This window comes from Marmota monax, unplaced genomic scaffold (assembly GCF_021218885.2).
Source record: "Marmota monax isolate L192 unplaced genomic scaffold, Marmota_monax_Labrador192_F-V1.1 WCK01_AAM20220418_F8-fsc00068, whole genome shotgun sequence".
Classification (NCBI taxonomy): Eukaryota; Metazoa; Chordata; class Mammalia; order Rodentia; family Sciuridae; genus Marmota; species Marmota monax.
In genome coordinates, this window is record NW_026692352.1 from 567,766 (window position 1) to 586,868 (window position 19,103).

The 19,103-nt window shown below is 40.8% G+C and overlaps 3 protein-coding genes and 1 pseudogene across 3 annotated transcripts; 2 read left to right on the top strand and 2 right to left on the bottom strand.

The window, feature by feature from the left end:
- Positions 1-939: 939 nt before the first annotated feature.
- On the bottom strand, positions 940-2,067 carry LOC124091206 (sorting nexin-3-like). The gene has a single exon (XM_046442172.2). It carries the CDS (start codon positions 2,044-2,046, stop codon positions 1,558-1,560), a length of 489 nt encoding a protein of 162 aa, XP_046298128.1. The 5' UTR covers positions 2,047-2,067; the 3' UTR covers positions 940-1,557.
- A 2,205-nt stretch (positions 2,068-4,272) lies between these two features.
- Positions 4,273-6,306, top strand: LOC124091122 (ubiquilin-1-like). The gene is made up of 2 exons (XM_046442093.1): positions 4,273-4,490; positions 4,962-6,306. The coding sequence occupies exons 1-2, from the start codon at positions 4,273-4,275 to the stop codon at positions 6,304-6,306; spliced, it is 1,563 nt and encodes a 520-aa protein (XP_046298049.1).
- Positions 6,307-7,705: 1,399 nt separating this feature from the next.
- On the top strand, positions 7,706-11,544 carry LOC124091123 (olfactory receptor 52D1-like; annotated as a pseudogene).
- Positions 11,545-17,616: 6,072 nt separating this feature from the next.
- On the bottom strand, positions 17,617-19,103 carry LOC124091124 (olfactory receptor 52D1-like). Its single transcript, XM_046442095.1, has 2 exons — positions 18,148-19,103; positions 17,617-17,665 (listed from the first exon to the last, which is right to left on the bottom strand). Exons 1-2 carry the CDS (start codon positions 19,101-19,103, stop codon positions 17,617-17,619), a joined length of 1,005 nt encoding a protein of 334 aa, XP_046298051.1.

The window sequence follows — 19,103 nt, forward strand, 5'->3', positions numbered from 1 at the left end:
AGGTGCTGTACCACTGAGCCACAACTTCAGCCCTCTTTTCAGTTCTTAATACTTTGTTTTATTAGTTATTGATTATTATACCTATGTAAATAATTTGTAAATTTATTATGCATGTATATTAAAATATATATGTATGCATTGTTTATTTAACTTTAATTTTCTCTCCCTGCTTAGAAGTTAGAATCAATAATAATATATCATGCTTGTTACACCTCAAGTACCTGCTAGGGATATATTAGGCAGTTGCCTCAACCGCAAGATAATCTTTCTCCTTCTTCAATTTTAAAGAATCCCTTAAGGCTGCTCATCTGACACGGGTCACACTTGAGCCTAAACTTACAAAGAAAGTTGTTATGGTCTGCATCTTAAGTGTCCCCCATGGCTCGGTATTGAAGGATTGGTCCTGAGCCAATGGTGCTCTTGAGAGCTGGTGGAACATTTAAGAGGTGGGACCTGATAGAAGGAAGTGGGGTCACTGGGGATGTGCCCTTGCAGGGGATATTGGGACTCTGAACCTGTTTTCCTTTTCTCTCTTTACTTCCCGGTCACCATGAGGTGAGCAAATTGGCTTCACCTTGTGCTCCCTACTATGATGTTCTTCTTTGCCACAGGCTTAAAAGTGATGGAATCAGCTGACTGTGGACTAAAACTTCTGAAACCATGAGACAAAATAAAGTTTTTCTTTCTTATAAGTCATCTCGGGTATTTGTCTCAGTGACAGAAAGCTGACTTAACACAAAACTGCTAGTTGCAAGGCTCCTAGGGACTAAATTTCTAGCGTGGAGTTCAACTATTGCATACAGTTATGCATTAATAAGAAAAGGTTGTTAAATCATCTTGATCTAAATCTTAAAATTTTCATATAAAATATTGGCCTTGATGCCTCTCTAGCACTTTAAATTGTTTGCATAAACTTTTTTTTTCAGTGCATATCAGAAATGCATTTTAATTTTTATTTGAAAACAACTTAAATTTTTAGACAAATGATTTTAGTATATAAATTTGATTTTGTTTTTATACAGAATATAAAGATTTCCCTCATTAATCTTCCATGTGAAGGGTATTACAGACTGGAAGGAAGATACGTTCTGCACACAAGTCTGTATCTTCTGTGTGCGGCACTGGAAACAAATGGTGTAGTGCTCCTACACATAAATTAGATCAAGTGACATTACAGTTTAAAGGGGGAGAAGAGAAATATTGTCGTTAATCGGATTCAAGAAGCAAACATGACACAAAAACTGTGCAAATAAGACCAAGTCAGTAACTTTAGTTAGGATATTGCAGATTATAAGGGAAGGTTTGTGAGGCTATAGTGTGCACCACATTAAAACAGCAAGAAAAGCTATTTATATAGAAAAGCTGGAATGAGGGATTTTCACTAAAGCAAATTAACTTCTTGTCAACTGCCAAAACAAAACAGAGCATATGAGTGTTAGTATACTGAAGGCATGTTATACCAGTTTCTGTGCAGCATGCTAAAAGTTATTTAGAACTTCTTCACACTGGTGCATACGAATCATTAATGGTCACATTTTTGCCTCTTCTCACCAAATTTCAGGCATGTCTTATTTTAGATGGAGTATAGCTTTTATCTATGATCTCATCCTGTAAAAACATGTGAAGACAACGTTCTTTCTGTGCCAGAGGATGACCAGCGACCTTGTTTATAAACTGCTCCAGCCCTTGCTTCCTTTCCTCTATAAAATTGTCATCAAATATTCCATCATCTCCTCTAAAAGGTAGTTGACGCAAAAATGCTTTCCCAGGGAGTGGGGGAACTACAACCTTGCTTTCTCTCTCTAATTCACTTTGCAGCCATTCAAAGCCACTGTATCTTCTTCTAACAGTAGATTCCTTCAGCTTGAAAATAGGAAGATTTGTCTTGACCCTGATTTCGTAGGTGGTAAAGCGGCCCCGGCCGACCCCCATGGTCTGCGGGTTGCTCACATTGATCTCTAGGAAGTTGCTGGGCGGCCCGTAGGCGTCATTCAGATTCTGCGGCTTGGTGATCAGCCGCCGGGTGTCCGCCACGGTCTCCGCCATTTCGCTGTAGCCGCAGCCGCCGCGGGCCAAATTGTTGCATAAACTTAAAACTTTGATATTCTTTGACTCAAGAGTAATTCCATTTCTGTAAATTTACCCAGTGAAACCAAGTAGTCATGCATGTGGATCAGTTCTGGGCTCCACATGGTTTTTCCTGTCTGCACAGTCAGTGTAGATGGGCTGGTCCCATGTTTTCCAATAACACCCATATATGCTGAGGAACAGCAGGTCTGCATCTCCAGCTTTGATATATGGCAACTCTAGATCTCTAACAGGGACCTCAAACTAAATTTGGGTCCTGTAGATATCTAATAGGGACCTGAAACTAAATTTGGGTCAAAAAGAGTATTCTTGATTTCCCTCTGAAAACTTGCTCCTGGCTATTCTTCAATCCCTGATAATAGAGCCGGTAGAAGAGGAGAGCAAGGGTTGGTTAACCTCAGGTCTATGAGGGGAAAATCCCCTAGAAACACCAGATATGAAAAGGTGATTCTTGATACTTTAGCCCCAGCTGCACATTAATGTATTTCCTAAGAGAGAGTCAGAACCATTAATTAAAATACCTGCTTCTGCTGGGGGCAACCAAAACAGAATCTGCAGAGGAACTGGGTGTGCTTCTAATACTTGGCATGTTAGAAGCTGTTTGGAGGTCTGGGCATTATCAGGAGAGGCCCAGTAGTCTGGCTGGGTGTCAGTGAGTCATGAGGCACTATGAAAGTTCCTGAGTGGGTGGTTGTTTGAAACTCAGAACTTACAACTTAACTCATCTTGATATTGATTGGACAATGGAGGTGTTGATTCCAACAAATCAGTGTTTGCCTGCAGCACGTACCTGTCATCCTAGTGACTCTGGAGACTAAGGCAGGAGGATCACAAGTTTGACACCAGCCTCAGCAACTTAGCGAGACTGTCCCAAAATTAAAAACAAAACAAAACAAAACAAAAAAGTGTGTATGGGGGGTGCTGAGGATTTAGCTCAGTGGTAAAGTGCCCTGAGTTCAATTCCCAGTATCAAAACAAACAAACAAACAAACAAACAAAAACAAATCATTGTTTAAGAATATATATATCAATATATGATAAATGATGAGATTGTAGAAGGATCTAAATGCTCATGTTCCCCACACCCAGCAAGATATTTTGCAGGTAGTATTCTAGGCAGCCAAAATTTGATTTTATCGTCCCTGAAAATTTCAGATTCAGGAAAAGGGTTAAGTGTATAATAGTGAGAGCTAATGCTACGAACCTAAGATAATGTGATGCATTCATCTTCACTGTCATCAATAGTCGCTGCAGGAATTAGACTTGACTTTGCCTGGAGTGATCCAAACAGCGCCTCAGAGACTCACTGTTTTCTGCTTTTACAGTTGAAATGTCTTCTCCCAATTGACAAGTATCCTTTGTAGTAAATATGTTACCTTAAATCTAATAATTGTTAAGTCATATGGCCCAGATACTGTTATTTTCCCATTATTTATCTTGTCTCAGTCTTGATCCTCTGAGTTGGGATCACAATTTGTTTCTCTGAAAGCAATTTTGCTTACAAGTTTTTGGGGAACATGGAGGTGTCGTTAGAAACATGTGGATGGATTCCTTCATCCCTGAAAGGCCTCGGGGTGCAAGCTAGCTACTGATCTCTGTGAGGCTCTGTGGGATAATGATACATATTGCCATTCCATTCATACAGAAACAAAGACTTGAGACCTTGGCTGGGCCATGGTCAGTTGATAGTAACTTAGTGACTAGAATTAGTACTTCCTAAGCTAATGCTTAGATCAGTGACTTTCCTATTCAGCCATATTTGCCAAATGCCACTGGTAGAATATTCAATAGTGAAACAGGATGGTGTGAAACATACTTCTAGAAAGGACACTTAATTATTTTTCTATTGCTGTTAAAAATCAAATCATAAAGAGAGCCTAACCTCAAGCAGGTTGTAGAGACCTCTGCCCTTCCCCCATTCATGCCTGCCTTTCAACTGTGACCTCATCACTGACACCATATCCCCAAAGGCTGGTCCAGGAGTGGAGTAACCGCCCCCTCTAAGGGAGCCAGGTGGCTGCAGGGCTACACTGAGGAGGTGGCCTCTGCAGGACGTGGGTGAAAGGACATCACTGGACATCTACTGATCCCAGCACCCACGTGTACTCAGTGCCACATCTAGGCTTCTACAGGTCTGTGCCCCACAGTATCCTTAGGTGGCCTAGCATTCTGTTTCAAGGAAATATGGCACGGGCTAGGAAAGAAGCAGGGGACAGCCAGCTGGTGTCTGGTAGGGAGCCGTCATCACGTATCATCCGAGTGTCTGTCAAGACCCCACGGGACTGCCAGGAATTTTTGCTGGCAGAAGACAGTAGTGTTCGTCACTTTAAAAAGCAGATCGCTGAACGCCGTCACTGTGACATTGATCGATTGGTACTCATCTTCACTGGAAAAATCCTTAGGTGCTGGGAGCCATTAGCCAAGTAGGTATGACAATTTCCTTGCCAGCGTACCCCATGTTGCTGACATGTTGCAGTGACATTGAATGTAAGTGACCTTGCTCAAGGACCAAGGCAGATTAGGGTGTTCCCGGTTTTAAGATAATCTTGTTTAGGGCGTTCCCAGTTTAGGTTCCAGGTTTAAGGTTTAAGATTATTCCTGCTGGGAATAGGGCGTATCCTGCTGCCTGAGTTCCCCTTGAGTTCTCACGGGATTCAGACAGTATATTTTTGGAGAGAGAAGCCCAGTGGAGGTGGATTTGGGCAGAGAACGTGGATTTGGGCAGAGAATGTGGATTTGGGCAGAGAACGTGGATTTCCCCAGAACGTGATCGTAGACGGCTGGTGTGAGTTCGGGAATAAAGAGTTGCTGTTTGAATCTACAAGCTGTGTGGTGGCTCGTGATTGTGTGCCCAGCCAGACTGCGGCACTTAGGGATCAAGATATACTGAGCCAGCAGGGCATCCTGGATGGCACTACAGTCCACTTGGTGGTGAGGACTCGTTTGAAAGGGTTAGCGATCCCTGGAGCTATGCCAGGCACCACAGGCCACAGCACCCATCGTTCTGAACCACTAGCCTCTGAGGGGGCTTCGATGTTCACTAGGCTTGGTCGGCTGGCCCGGAGCTCACCTGATCTGGCTGACTTCTTTAGCCAGCTGACTCAACTCCTGATGACTGCACCAGAGTCGGTGGTGCAGTTCTTGGAAGACCCTTTAATTCAAGGTCTGGACAATAAGAAACAAGCAAACCACGTTCCTGGCAACCACGTTCCTGGCAACCACGTTCCTGAATCCTCAAGGCCAGTACAGAAACATGACCCAGCTCTCAAGACTCTGGAAACCTTGCAGAAGCGAGCCCAGCAGCAGGAGCTCCTGGAGGCAGGGAAACAGAGGCTGGAGACCTTGAAGGCCGTGCCAGGTGGTGACAATGCCATGCATCCAATCTGCTCTGATCTCCAGCAGCTCATGCTCTCCACTCTGGCCCTGTTAGTTGTCTCTAAAGGCCACATCTCAGGTTCAGAGTCCTGCAAAGGAGAAACCAATGATCATGGCAATTCTGATACTCCCATCACCATTCCTACTGCTTCTGTGCCTGCTAGGCCATTGGAACAAGAGGTCAGTACAGGAGTGGTTACCCAGGTCAGGGGCATGGCCTCAAATCAGGCCAGTTCAGGGCATAGGACTGGTATTCCAGACTTACATTCAGGCCAGGAGCCTTCTTCTCAGGATAGCCAGCAGTCCATAGAGAAAAATTCTCTACCCAATCATCTGAGGCCTTCACCCTCTATTTTGCGTGGACTCTTGTATGCCCTACAGCAGAATCCAAGTCTGCTACACCAGATGACAACTGGCAGTCCCATGCATCATCAGATACCAATACTTTCCATTCTCACCAACCCGCGAGCACTTCAGGCACTGATACAGATAGAACAAGGCCTACAAATACTGTCCAGGGAGGTGCCTGTACTAGGTCCATTCTTACGGGACCCAGCTACGCCACATGGGGCTAGAGGAGTCGCAGAAAATAGGGGTCATAGAGAAAACTCTGTGCAACCCACCTTGGCTGTTCTTCAGTTCCTTCATGAATTGGTCCATGCCTGTTCGCAGTCTACCCAGTCCTCATTATCCTCATACCTTGTCACCGAAGGTCGCTACCATCAAGAACTTGAGCAGCTGAAGGCCTTGGGTTTTGCTAATCATGATGCCAACTTGCAGGCCCTGATGGCCACAGATGGAGACATCTACGCTGCCATTGAGAGACTGCTGGGAATGCCATAGGCCCAGGACCTTCCAGCTGATGCCCACACTGCACCACCCTAGATAGAGGGAAGAAAAGGAGAGGGAAGGGGAGGGGGAGGGAAGTCACTTATTTTGGGAATTCCTCCTGCTTGTGTTGTGAGCATATTTGGACAGCTCTTGTCTCACTGCCCAAGCCTGTTCTACATTAAAAAGATTGCTTGGATCTTGCGTGTGATGTAAATTGAGGGGTAGGTGGGCACATGGAGCATTATCTGGAAAAGTATGGGTCATGTTTTAAGATTTTGGGAACTTCATCTATTCTCCAGCCTCAGAGTCTTTTTAAATTTTGAACATGAGGTGGGGAAATTCTGAGTCATCTCTAATCCACTCCAGAATGACTTAGAATTCTAGCCTTTGCTATCCCAAGAAGCCATGAATTTCCTTATGGTCTCTTGAAACTGTTTATTCTTTTATCTTTGTTTTCCTTGTCTCAAGGTACAGTCTGTCAATATTTCAGAATAGGTGTAACTTACCTCTTTGCTAAAGTTCTTCCTTTGGCATCTGCCTGTGCCAGAAATCTGCTCTACTTTTGAAGCACCATTCTATCTTTCTATGCAGGCTTCTTCTTTTTTAACCTGCAAAATGCTCAAATTTGCTATCTTATCAGTTATTGAAAATGATCTCTGAATTTTTTGCCCCTGAATTTCTTGTACAAAGAAGCATCCCTTCCAATGCTGATGTTTCACCATCCATTCCAGTAAGAGACTTAAAGTGCAGAAACGTTTCCATTTTTCCACATTACAAAAATGTTTTACAGAATTTGATCTATGGACTTGTTTCCTGAAGATGCTTCCTTTAATGTATTTTTAATCCATTCCCTTACAGAATGGTGTTTCCTGAGAGTATATTATTAACAATTCTTTCTTTATTCCTCTTTCAGAGAATTTGGCCACTTTCATAGTCAACTCTGAATCTTCTATAATAATGATTCCTAAATCTCTTAGTTTAATATTGGTACTTTTCCCAGTGTACCAACTTTCTTTCTGAGTATCTCAGGTGAATTTCTGGCTTAGTATTTCCAAATCTATTTCAGGATTTCTCAGTCCATCCTTATTCTAAATTCTTTGTTTCTTACACCTCAGTGAAAGTCATCAATTCCCCAATCCACCTATACTGAAAAATTTTGATCCATTAGTGATGTGACTCATCATTCTTCAGAGTACCAGTGACTAAAGGTAAACATGTAGAAGGATAAAAATTAATGGAAATATGGGAGAGAGGAAGCATATTTGGAAAGTTAAGAGGAAACGAAAGACTAAAAATTTAGGGTGAACTTCAGGAGACAGTCAAGTCTGGGTTGAACAACTGAGTCTCATGCCCTTGGGGCTGGGGAGGATGCACATCTTTGAGGTAGGCTCTGTGACTCAATTGTGTTGTGATGCCCCATGAGTCTAAAGGCCTGCAGGTTGTGGAGGTGAGGGACTATAACCCAAATATCTCTGGGGTCTCACTTCCTAGTACATGGGTTTTTCAAATTTGTTGGTCTAAATTTCTGAGATCAGTTACCTATGATTTTCCTTAGGGAAGAAAGAGTCCCTGGGACAGAGTGAGGATGATAGAAAGGAAGTATTTTGGGATCCTAGAAGTAGGCTTCTTCTTCCTCCATCATCATGTAGGTCCCAGTGGTTAGATCCCTGAGTAGGGTGGAAGACATTATTGGCATTATTCTTAGCAGAATTACTTGGTACTGTGCCCTGCTATATCTTAATGGAGAGCAGTTTACTGATGTCCGTAAATCATTCTCTTCCCCATTAAGTTTATTGCATTATAGCTTCAGGATGATAAAGGAATCCAAACCAGAAGTTTAAGGAGTAGACTTTGATGACAAAGCTGCAAAATCCTCTCAGCTGTGGTGAATGAAAGCTTGGATTTTGGTCTCCAAGAAGAAACCATGGAGAAGATCTGTCCTGTGCCATATCCAAGGGTGCCAGTCCAAAGTAGAGGCTGCAGATCCCTCAAGGTATTAGCAACTGTGTAGGCCCTGCATACCTGATTAGCTCTCTAACAGGACAAAATTAGGTGAGAAGCTGTGGGGAAAACGACATTTGAAGATAAGAGTCGGTGGTATCTACTAAAATAAATCCTTTCTGCAATACAAGTATTGGGGTAGAATTAAAATACTAGAAAAGGGGAAGGACACTGGGCAGAATGTGTTAATTGAACCTACAATGCTCACATTAGTATTCATCAACCTGTATTATCAGGCACTGTGAAACAAAACACAGTCACTGAGACACATTGTGGCATCATAAACTACAGTAAAAGTAGATAACATGAGGATATGAAACAGGACTCCAGAGAGTTGTAATACTGTAGAAAATAAACTTTGATAGTCATTTGCATAAGTTTCCATAGTCATAAGTTTCCACAATTAGAGGCACAGAGAATTATCTCTACTCAACAGTAGAAGTGCCAGCTATAGCTTCATAACACAAAACTAAACACAATTTCAATCATGGGAAAAAGTCTGCACACAGATATTTAATCATAGAAATGTAAAAATAAAAGAAAACCACAAAATATCATGATAGAATGACGTCCCAGATTTTTTTAAAGGAAAAAAAATGACTTTTTTTCACAATATGACATCCTTAGAAACTTAAATGTTAGCTATTATGGGAATAGAAAAATGAGAAATTCAGAAAGTGGTTCTTAAAATATATTCCATTATGAGACATTTGAAGAAAAGCCTGGGAGCAGGGAAATAACAATCCTAGCAAACTTTTTTAAATAACCAGAACCTGTTCACTTTGGGGATATTATAGTTACCCTTGTAAAGTGCCTGTTAGATGTAGGGTGTTGTTTTCATTTTCCACCCGTGTGTGTGTGTATAATTCTTCCAGTCCCAGCATTATCCTTCTGTCCTCCTCTGTGTGCTCAGATCAACGGTGTGTGGGATGCAGAATAAGTGATCAGGATCCGATCATATCAGAATGGCCTGGATTTGAAAGAGTTGATGGAAAACCTTAAACTTCTGCCTTTTGGAGTGTGGAACTACTGCATCAGAGGTGGAGGTCTATTGGAGTAATTGTTTCAAATAAATCATAAGGTAGAGAGAGCGAGGGCCAAATAGAAAGCAAGTATGCCAAAAGGATATGCTGTAAAAGGTTGAGATTTCCTATGGTGAATGCCTGGTCCATTATGTCCATTCTATCCAAATCTGATAAGCTACTCAAAAGAACAAGAAACAGGTGTCTGCTAAATTCATTTAAAAGTTTGTAGATATAGAAGTGAAGGAGTATAGCCAAGAATCAAAGTATAGTGACTAAAACACTAAGACAAATCTAACAACCTGAGGTCTGCATCTACCTGCCCTATGTAGAAAACAATGCATAATCATACCCCTTTCAACTGGGAACTTTATGTTTAAAAAGTATATTACAGTTACGGTAAAGGAGAGACAATGTAAGAAGAGCTGTTCTTTAATAGATAATTAAATCAAATGGAAGCAGCTGTGAAGCATTTTTAGCTATACATATAGAGAAAACGTGCTTCAATAATGGAATTGGGTGCTACTTAGTTTGTTCCTTGAAGTAGCAGTTACAGTGCTGGCTGACAGAAAGGCGGGGTTCCAGACAGTCTTTAATGTCACTAGTGATGGTCTCTCTGAAACTTTCCCTATCACAAAGGTCTCAGGGTAGGAGCCTTGCTGTGTCTGGACTGCCATTCTTTCTTGTGTCATGTATCTTGTTGCACTGCTTGGAATACTGCCCTCATCCTTGTCATTCTGATGGACAGTGCCCTTCATGCACCGATGTACCTCTTTCTTTGCCTTCTCTTGTTGTAGGGACAGACAAAGCAAGGCGCGGATGATAGCAGGAAACATTTTTATTTGGCTGCAGCCAGGTTTAGAGGGCACAGTTTTTGTTGTAATCAATCCCCTGAACCCCTAGTTCAGGTAGTTTCAGAATTTTATTTTATTTTTTAAAATTTGTTTTAATTAGTTACACATGACAGTACAATGACCTTGACATATCATAAATTTGAATCAGATGGGATATAATATCTAATTTTTCTGGGTATACAGGTTGCAGAATCACATTGGTCATGCATTCACATATATACACACAGAATAATAATGTCTGCTTCATTATACACACATAATAATTATACCCAGCATGTAAGGGGAGGGGCTCAGAAGTTCACAGTCTGCAAAAGTTCACATAAAAGCAGCTTTTTCTTTCACTGTTCTGGGGCAAGTTAAACCTTCAAGGACCTGAGAGGGGGAAAATTTCTTGTCCCCTTTCTTTCCTCCTCCTGCCAGCAGTTACCATGGAGCCCAAATGGTAACTTATCTTAGAAATGTAGACATTTCTGTGAAACCCCAGCTCAAGGCTAGAGGCCTTGTTTACAAATTTCTACAAACTATATACTGGATACATATCTGTGAAAAACTAGCAAGGGGGTGTCTAGCCCCTGGAGTGCTGATTTCTTCCCGGCCAGTGGCCAAGTAAAATAGGGCAACACAAAAATAGGAAGTTTATCTACATTGAACTCTTTTGTAGAGACTCTTCTGTTGACAGTCCTAAACCCAGCCATGGTAAAGATTTCTGGAGAAGCCCACTTAAGACTTTTCTGTGGAGAAAGGGGGTGCCGCTACACTCTCTCTCCCTGATCTGGCTTTCAGCTCCACCACAGGGCCCCAAATGCTGGACATTTTGTGGCTCCATGCAGTTGAGATTTCCTTTGGTGGATCCCTGGCTCAGATGGTTTGTGTCCATTTTATCTTGTGCTCCAAAGTGCTTGGTTCTCCTGGCCACTGCCTTTGATAGATACATGGTTATCAATTGAGATAAACAACCCATGGAGATATACAACCATTCTCAACTACATGCCATAGGCATAATTGGATTTTTTGGTATATTCTACACTATAGCTGTTGTCTCATCCTTAATCTTCCCTACTGTGGCTACCATGATATGCCTCACATGTACTATGAGCATGTATATGAGCATTGCCTGTGCCAACATCACTATCAATATTGCCTATGGGCTGACTGTGGCTCTATTGGCCACAGGTCTGGATTCCATCCTCATTGCCATCTCCTATGGCTTTATCCTCCATGCTGTCTTTCACCTTCCATCTCAAGATGCCAGACTCAAAGCTCTGAGTACCTGTGGCTCCCACCTTGGTGTCATTCTCATTTTCTACATCCCTGCTTTCCTCTCCTTCCTCGCTCCCACTTACCATCTAGCATGTGTACAACTTTCTGACTAACCTGGAGGCATAGTGACTTCTGTGCTCAATTTTGTCATCTATGGGACTAAAACCAAGGAGATTTGTAGTCAACTATCCTTCTGGGATTGCTTCACTTTGGGGATGATGTGGTCTTGACCCATCAGTTGAGATAATGAGAGTAGTATAGAAACGGTGGTGGATGGCTGATAGATTTGTGGGTGTAATGGAAGAGTATTATTACAAACCATGGGATTTGCTTTCTAATACTGGACACATCATTTGGCCAATCATGAACTCATTTCTTTCCCAGTATCTCAAGTCTCTGACAGTTTTGCAGTCTGTTGAATATAGTGCCCAAAAGTGGACCCATTTTAAGTATGGCTATGGGAATCTGGAATCCTGACACCTGACTGTTTCTATCACTAACTTTTTGGGTAGTGCTGATTCTTACTTTTGTTCAGAAGTAACATGGACTTTAGAGAGCAGACATGGTACCCACAGACATGTATTTTAGGAGCAGAACAACAGTTGCAAAGGCATTAAGCAATTGTTCTCACCCCTACTTTCAGCATTTTTGTATGTTTTTCTCTCTCCTTAAAAATCATGTTTCTGTCCCTTTAGCATTTATTACTTCAAGAAACATAGGGACTTCACTTTTGCCACTGGATGTTTTTATAGGCTACTATTCTCATAAAAGAACTCATCTTATTTGTTCATTAATTCACTAACTTACTCAATTTAATACTCATAGCTAGGGTTAGTCCCAAGCATAGTCAGATCACAAGCAAGGGAATAAAAGAGATTTTTCTTGAGATTATCAATAAAGACTTCATAAAGGAAGTAATGTTCAACCAATGTCTTAAAAGATGGGTAAGCATTTGCCAGGTGAATAAGCCAGAAAGACATTCCAGGTAGAGGAAAGTGCATGAATAAAGGCATGGAGGTCTGAGGGTTTGGTGTACAGTTGGAATGTTATGAAGGCTGTTCTTTACCTACCAATCCTTACATAGGATTACTGTAAGTGAATCTCCTAGCAGGAGATACTTGAAACATAGTAAAGGCTAATAAGTGTCAGTTATTAAAATGTCTCAGACTTTCTGAGTCTGTTTCCTCATGTTTAAGATGAAGGTAATGCCATCTATTGGGTATTAGCAAAGATTTCTGTTAAATTAAACAGAAATGATATATAGTGCAGTGCTTGTCATATATGCATTTATAAAAAGGCAGTTATTTACTCCTTTCTCTGCTCCAAAAGCTTTCCTATCCCCACCTCAGGTTTGATGGGCAGGTAACAATGACTGAGGTCTGTGATGCTCAGTGCATGCTTTAATTTCCCATAACATATCTTCAGGCCTGCTCCTTACAACAGGGAGATTAGATTTCATAAGGCCTGGCCAAAAACAAAACAAAACAAAAACCCAATTTCATTTACAATATCTCCCAACATGCAAAGGGGAGAGGAAAGTGGGACCATTCTTGAAGAAAACTGAAGGGCCTTTGTTTGTTGTTGCTGCCACCCTCCTTAGTCCCTAGGTGTCTTCTTGCTGCTTATTCTGTCAGAATGGGCTCCTAGTCCTGGGAACCAAGGGTATTCCTTTCTTGAAAGTTTTAGGACCTAGAGTCTATTGGGGCAGTACTGGGCACCATGATGACAGGTGTGTAATGTACTCAGCCTACATGAAGCCCCAGCGATGCTGTACTAGCCTTGAGGTAGTCTGTGTAGCAAGCAGAGGTGCACAGTGGTCGTTGCCCCTTGCTATCATAAGTAAACAAAACCATCCTTGTCCTGGCTTCCTTCTCTACAGGACATTCCTTCTTCCTGGAACCAGTTTTAGTAATGTTTTTATACACACTCTATCTCTAATTCCTCTCAATTTTGGATTTGCCCTCCCATTCCAGGGAAACCACCTTAAGTTCAGCTATGGCTGAACTAATCGACAAACCCAGCAGCTATTTATCCTTTGTCTTTTTTAATAAGAGAAAAACGAACACATTTATTAACATGTTTATTTCACATTTATATTGGAAGCATCCAGAGAGAGAGTGTAGTCCTCAAATTCTGCCTTATATAGCATCTTCAACAAAGATCTGTAAATTTTTTTCAGAAGGAACATGACAGAGAAAAAAGACTTTGAGTCTTTACAAACAGCAGCTTGAGACAAGGCAAAAAAACTGGCAGATAAATGTGAGTTAGGAAAGCTTGTTAACAAAGATTCCTCTGTTTTCAATTTGCATTGCATTTTCTGTGTGATCTCATGTTTTTCTTTTTTCCTGGATTATCAATACTACAATATCTCTCTTTCTCCATTCTTTTTTTAAAATATGTTTTTTAAGTCGTTGTTGGATCTTTACTTTATTTGTCTATATGTGGTGCTGAGTCGAACCCAGTGCCTCACATATGCTAGGCAAGCACTCTACCACTGATGTCACAACACCAGCCCCTCCTATTCTGCTTTTAAAAATTGATTCTTTTTGGTTATAAATAACCTTAGAATTCATTTTGATGTAATTATAAAAGCATGGAATATAATTTGTTCTAATTCAGTCCCCAGAACTTATCTTTCCCTTCCTTACTCCTTCCCCCTATTCCCTTCCCTCTACTCTACTGATCTTTCTGCTCTTTACTTATAGTTTTTTCTTTTTAATTAGTGTCTTGTGGTTGTACATGATGGTGAGATTCACTGTGGTATATTCATATTAGCCTGAAGACTGTACTTTCCCTTTCAGTGAGAAAGAGACATCAACATAGAATACCCACAAGTTCCTATCTCCACATCTACCCACTTATGTTCTTTTGTGTTAACGTATTGCCTGTTTTCTTGTTGCTGAGAATAGAATTACTAACAAATTCAGCTTTTGTACAAAAATACTAGATTCCTTTCTTTCTTACCTTATCCAAGGACAGTATCCCTTTCCTTCCTTCTCCATCAGCTTTTCCTTTTCTAGTGGCTAATTCCCCAATATATGTTCCATCGTTTTCTAATCTTGAACATACTACCAATAATAAGAAAAAAAGTCCTGTGTTCACTTATCACTTTACTCTTCTATTTTTCTGCTCACCTCTACACTAAGAGAAACTACCAAAAAGTGTTGTCAATATCCACCAACACCACCTTCTCTCCTCCTTTTTTTTTTTTTTTTTAGACCTACTATAATCGTTTGCCCATATTATTCCAAAGTTTGTAACTGCTTTTTTTCAGGGTAACCAAATTCGTTGCTGAATCCAATGGTCATTCTTCAGTCACCGACCTACTAGCCTCAGTCCTGTTGACACAGTAGTAGGTCACACTCATTCTTTGAAACACTTTGCATTATATTTTTGGTCTTCAAACATTTTAAAATTAAGTCTTCTCTCAAAGACCTTGCCTTATTGGTTTCCTTTACTAGTTTCTCCTCATCTTTCTATCATCCTAATTTTGAAGTTCTTGTCTATTTTTTTTCATTTCCTAGAGACTGTATCAGGCAAGTATTCTTCTATATCTTCTATATAACCAATATAGATGTATGTAGCAAGCTACACTTTGGAGTGTCCTTGGCAAAAATTTTGTTCACAAGCAAATGTGTGTAAGAGTCTTTCAGGGAATCTACAGTAGTGCTGATGTCTATCCCCCCTAACCTTCTCTTAACCTCCTATCCGATTGGGTTTGCTCTAGGTAATGCCATCTTGATATTGATAACTTTTACATTGTCATTAGAATAGCATTCTATTCTTCTTGCTACCATCCTTGCCTCCCATCTTTTTTCTCTATTGTTGACATAGCAGCCACATTTGTCCTTTCAAACACTAAGATAAATTATCTAAATTTATAAAGTTGAAGAAGCAGGTATAGAAAAAGTTCATAGTTTCCTGAAGATCATAGAATTTGTGATTGATATAGGTATAGGAACCTCAGCTCTTGTATTCCAGAGTGCGTTCTTAGCCTTATGTTTTTCCATAATCAGATTCAATCACTTTGCCTGAAATCAGTGAACAGAAAGTATGTCATATCATGCCCTGGCACAGAGGAAGAGAAAAATTACGTTTCCAATTCCTTGGGAGTTTAGAATCTCATTTAGAGAGAAGAAGCTCAGAGAATCATCCAATTCACAGTAAAAGAAAAAAAAAATTCTATATGTTTGTAATAAAAAACAAATAGAATTTCCCTTTGCTGCTGAAAATCATCATGTAAAAGCATGTAAAAACAAAATAGAATAATGTTGATGTGGAATGGGAGGAAGTGAGGGCAGAATTGGGGGAGTTTCCTTAGGGATCAGAGGGAAGGATTTGTTTTTCTTTTAAAATTCTCTCTGTATAAGAAATTGTGTGCATATAGGGCAATGTGTAACTGTGTACTTCTATGTATGTTTTTTTTTTTTTTTTCCAAAAAGGGACAGATAGATTTGGGAGTAGTGGGGTGTGCTGAATTCTGGCTATGAGATGGGCTATAGAACTGGGAAGAACTTCATAGGAAAACATCAGTGCCTTACTGGGGCCAAATCTCTTAGAACTGAGTTCTAGGGTCTCCTTCAGTACAAACTGAAAGACTAAGAATTACAGCAAAAATAAATAAGCATATTCAATAAAGCAAGATTCCAAGGTTGGAATTATTATAAGGAGATTTCACTATATACAAAACCATGCATACACATTTCATAGTGGTCCAAGAGAGGGGCTACATAAGGCCCTGTTAGGGCCAGTTCACACGCATCAGGCTGCGTCACTGGCACATGCTCTAGGACTGGTGACCCTTGTCTATCCTCAAAAGATGAATTGTTTTGGGGGGTGCTCACATAACAACATACCATGCTTCTGTAGGGAAGGATGATGTAAGTATGGGTTTTCATGGTCAGGGGAAGAGTTACCTTGGGAAACCTTGCCTCCCCTCATTAAACACCAGTTTCATGTTACTTCAGACTTCAATTACAAGTGACTGATACTGTTTCATCAAGTGCTTCCATAAACATCGATTCATAAAACTTTTAAGAGCTGCCCATATCTCTAAAATAGGCCTGGATTTTGAAGCCCCCTAGAATTCTAGTCTCACCAGGTTGCCTTCAGCTCTGTCAGTGTCCTCTCTGAAGCCTTCTTCCTGAACCACAGTCATGTCCCTATTTCTCTTCCAATTTCATTCAGAACTCCACATATCTGATCTTTCTCCTCTGAGTTCCTCTATGGGAAGACATGACTGGCCCTGGCCTAGGTCAGCTTCTTGTGCAAGGATTTGCCTGTATAGCTGAACTTGAAGTCTCCTGAGGCCAGAGCTGATGCTTCTCTTCTTGTCTCACCTGTGGACTTGGTGGTATTTTTTTCTCTACTTTCTTTCCTGGGTAAAACAAAAATCTTCTTTAACTCTATCATAATTATATGGATGTACTTCCATGTGAATTATTTCAGCATAATACAAATGAGTAAGAATCAAAGTAGGGGCTGGGGATGTGGCTCAAGCGGTAGCGTGCTTGCCTGGCATGCGTGCGGCCCAGGTTCGATCCTCAGCACCACATACAAAACAAAGATGTTGTATCCGCCGATAACTAAAAAATAAATATTAAAAAAAAAAAAAGAATCAAAGTATATGTACCAGACACCATACTAGACATGAATTTTCCATACTCTTCACAATTGCATAATGAAGATGCCATTTATTTATTAATTCAACAAAAGAATATGACACACACCAGTGAGACCCATCTTTTGTGATCAGTTGGTTGAAGTATTGGTGGACTTGCTTATTTTAGAACTGAGATTACTAAAACACTAAGGACTATATATAAAAAAAAAAGAACTTGAATTCAGGGACAGCTCCCCTAAATTCTGAACAAAATGGAAAACTTCATGGTTAAAAGGAAAGGGACCTCAAAATTTGTGACTGGGAGGAGAAAATATGGTCCTATTAAGCACTCATCTTAAGTCTATTTAAATAGTACAAAAGTGTTATGTAGTATTGTTATTATAATAACCCTGTGAGGTGAGACAACATAAAAGTCTTGTATAAATTAAACAAATTGCCCAATAATTTTTAGAGATGACTTTTTCATTTTATTTATTGAACATTTACACATAAGGCATGGTCTTATCTACATTTATCATATGTTCCTCAACATAACATGAATAGATATTAATATTATCCATATTTAACAGTTGACCAAACTGAGGCAATAGAAACATTTGGCATCATGCTCAAGGACACCAATTTAGTAAGAGGAGGAGGCCAAGATTCAAATCTCAGTGCTGTGAATTCACACTCGGTACCCTTAACTGATATGCTAAGTTGTGGAATTCAGATTAAAATTAACTCCAAACACCCCCCCCTCCTTTTTTTTTTTTTTAAGCTTTTGAACTCCAAGCTTTTTACTCCTACCATGAAATCCAGTCTCTTAAGAGGAGAAACTGACTTGCTCCTTACTAGGTCACCACCACTTTTGAGACAATATTAAAAAGTATCATCTTTCTGTGCTTTTTTGAGTTCTTTAAGGAGCTGAGGAAACATAACATGTTCAATGTGATAACCAGTCTCCCATTTCATCAGATCAATCCACTTTCTTCTGGAATTTCCAACCACATAAACCCGGTCTTGTCATATCACAGATCTCCATTCATGTAAATGCATCTAGCAAGTAATCCTACCCATTTATTTTTCTTATCTCCAAGGTCTACTTAGAATTCATGTTGAGATCTTCCCCAAGAGAAACAGTCTTAGAAGTCGACTCCGAATCTCCTTGGTTCTAGCTCCATAGATGATGGGATTGAGTACACGAGGCACCAGCACATAGAGATTCGCCAGAAAGATGTGCACATGCTTGGGAACTCGGTTGTGACCAAAGCGGTGGGTGAGGAAGGAGAAGAAGGCAGGGATGTAGAAAACGAGGATGACACCAAGGTGGGAGCCACAGGTACTCAGAGCCTTGCGTCTGGCATCTTGAGATGGCAAACAAAAGACAGCATGGAGGATAAAGCCATAGGAGATGGCAATGAGGATGGAATCCAGACCCACAGCCAGAAGGGCCACAGTCAGCCCATAGACAATATTGGCAGTGATGTTGGCACAGGCCAGCCGAGCGATGCCCATATGCTCACAGTATGTGTGAGCCATGACATGGTGGCCACAGTAGGGCAGTCGCCTCAAAAGGAAAATGAAGGGGGAGACAAAAGCTATACTACGGAGTATACTAACAAGTGCAATACTGCCTATTACTGTATTGTTAAGGATAACTGTGTATCTCAGTGGTTTGCAGATAGCCACATATCGATCAAAAGCCATGGCCAGGAGAACTGAGGACTCCAGAGCATAGATAGCATGGACACAAAACATCTGGGTCAGGCATCCAGCAAAGGAAATCTCACCTGCATGGAGCCACAAAATGACAAGTGTCTTGGGCACAGTGGTTGAACTGAGAGCCAGGTCAGTGAGTGAGAGAAGACAAAGGAAAAGGTACATGGGTGCATGCAGGGCACTGTGTGTCATAATGACAAGGATGATGGCAGCATTGCCAAGCAGTGTTACCAGATATGCAGCACAGAATGGAATTGCAATCCAGATATGGGCAAACTCCAGCCCTGGGATCCCTGTCAGAACGAGAGTGTCTGGAAGACTGTTATCACTGATGTTGGAGGCTGACAT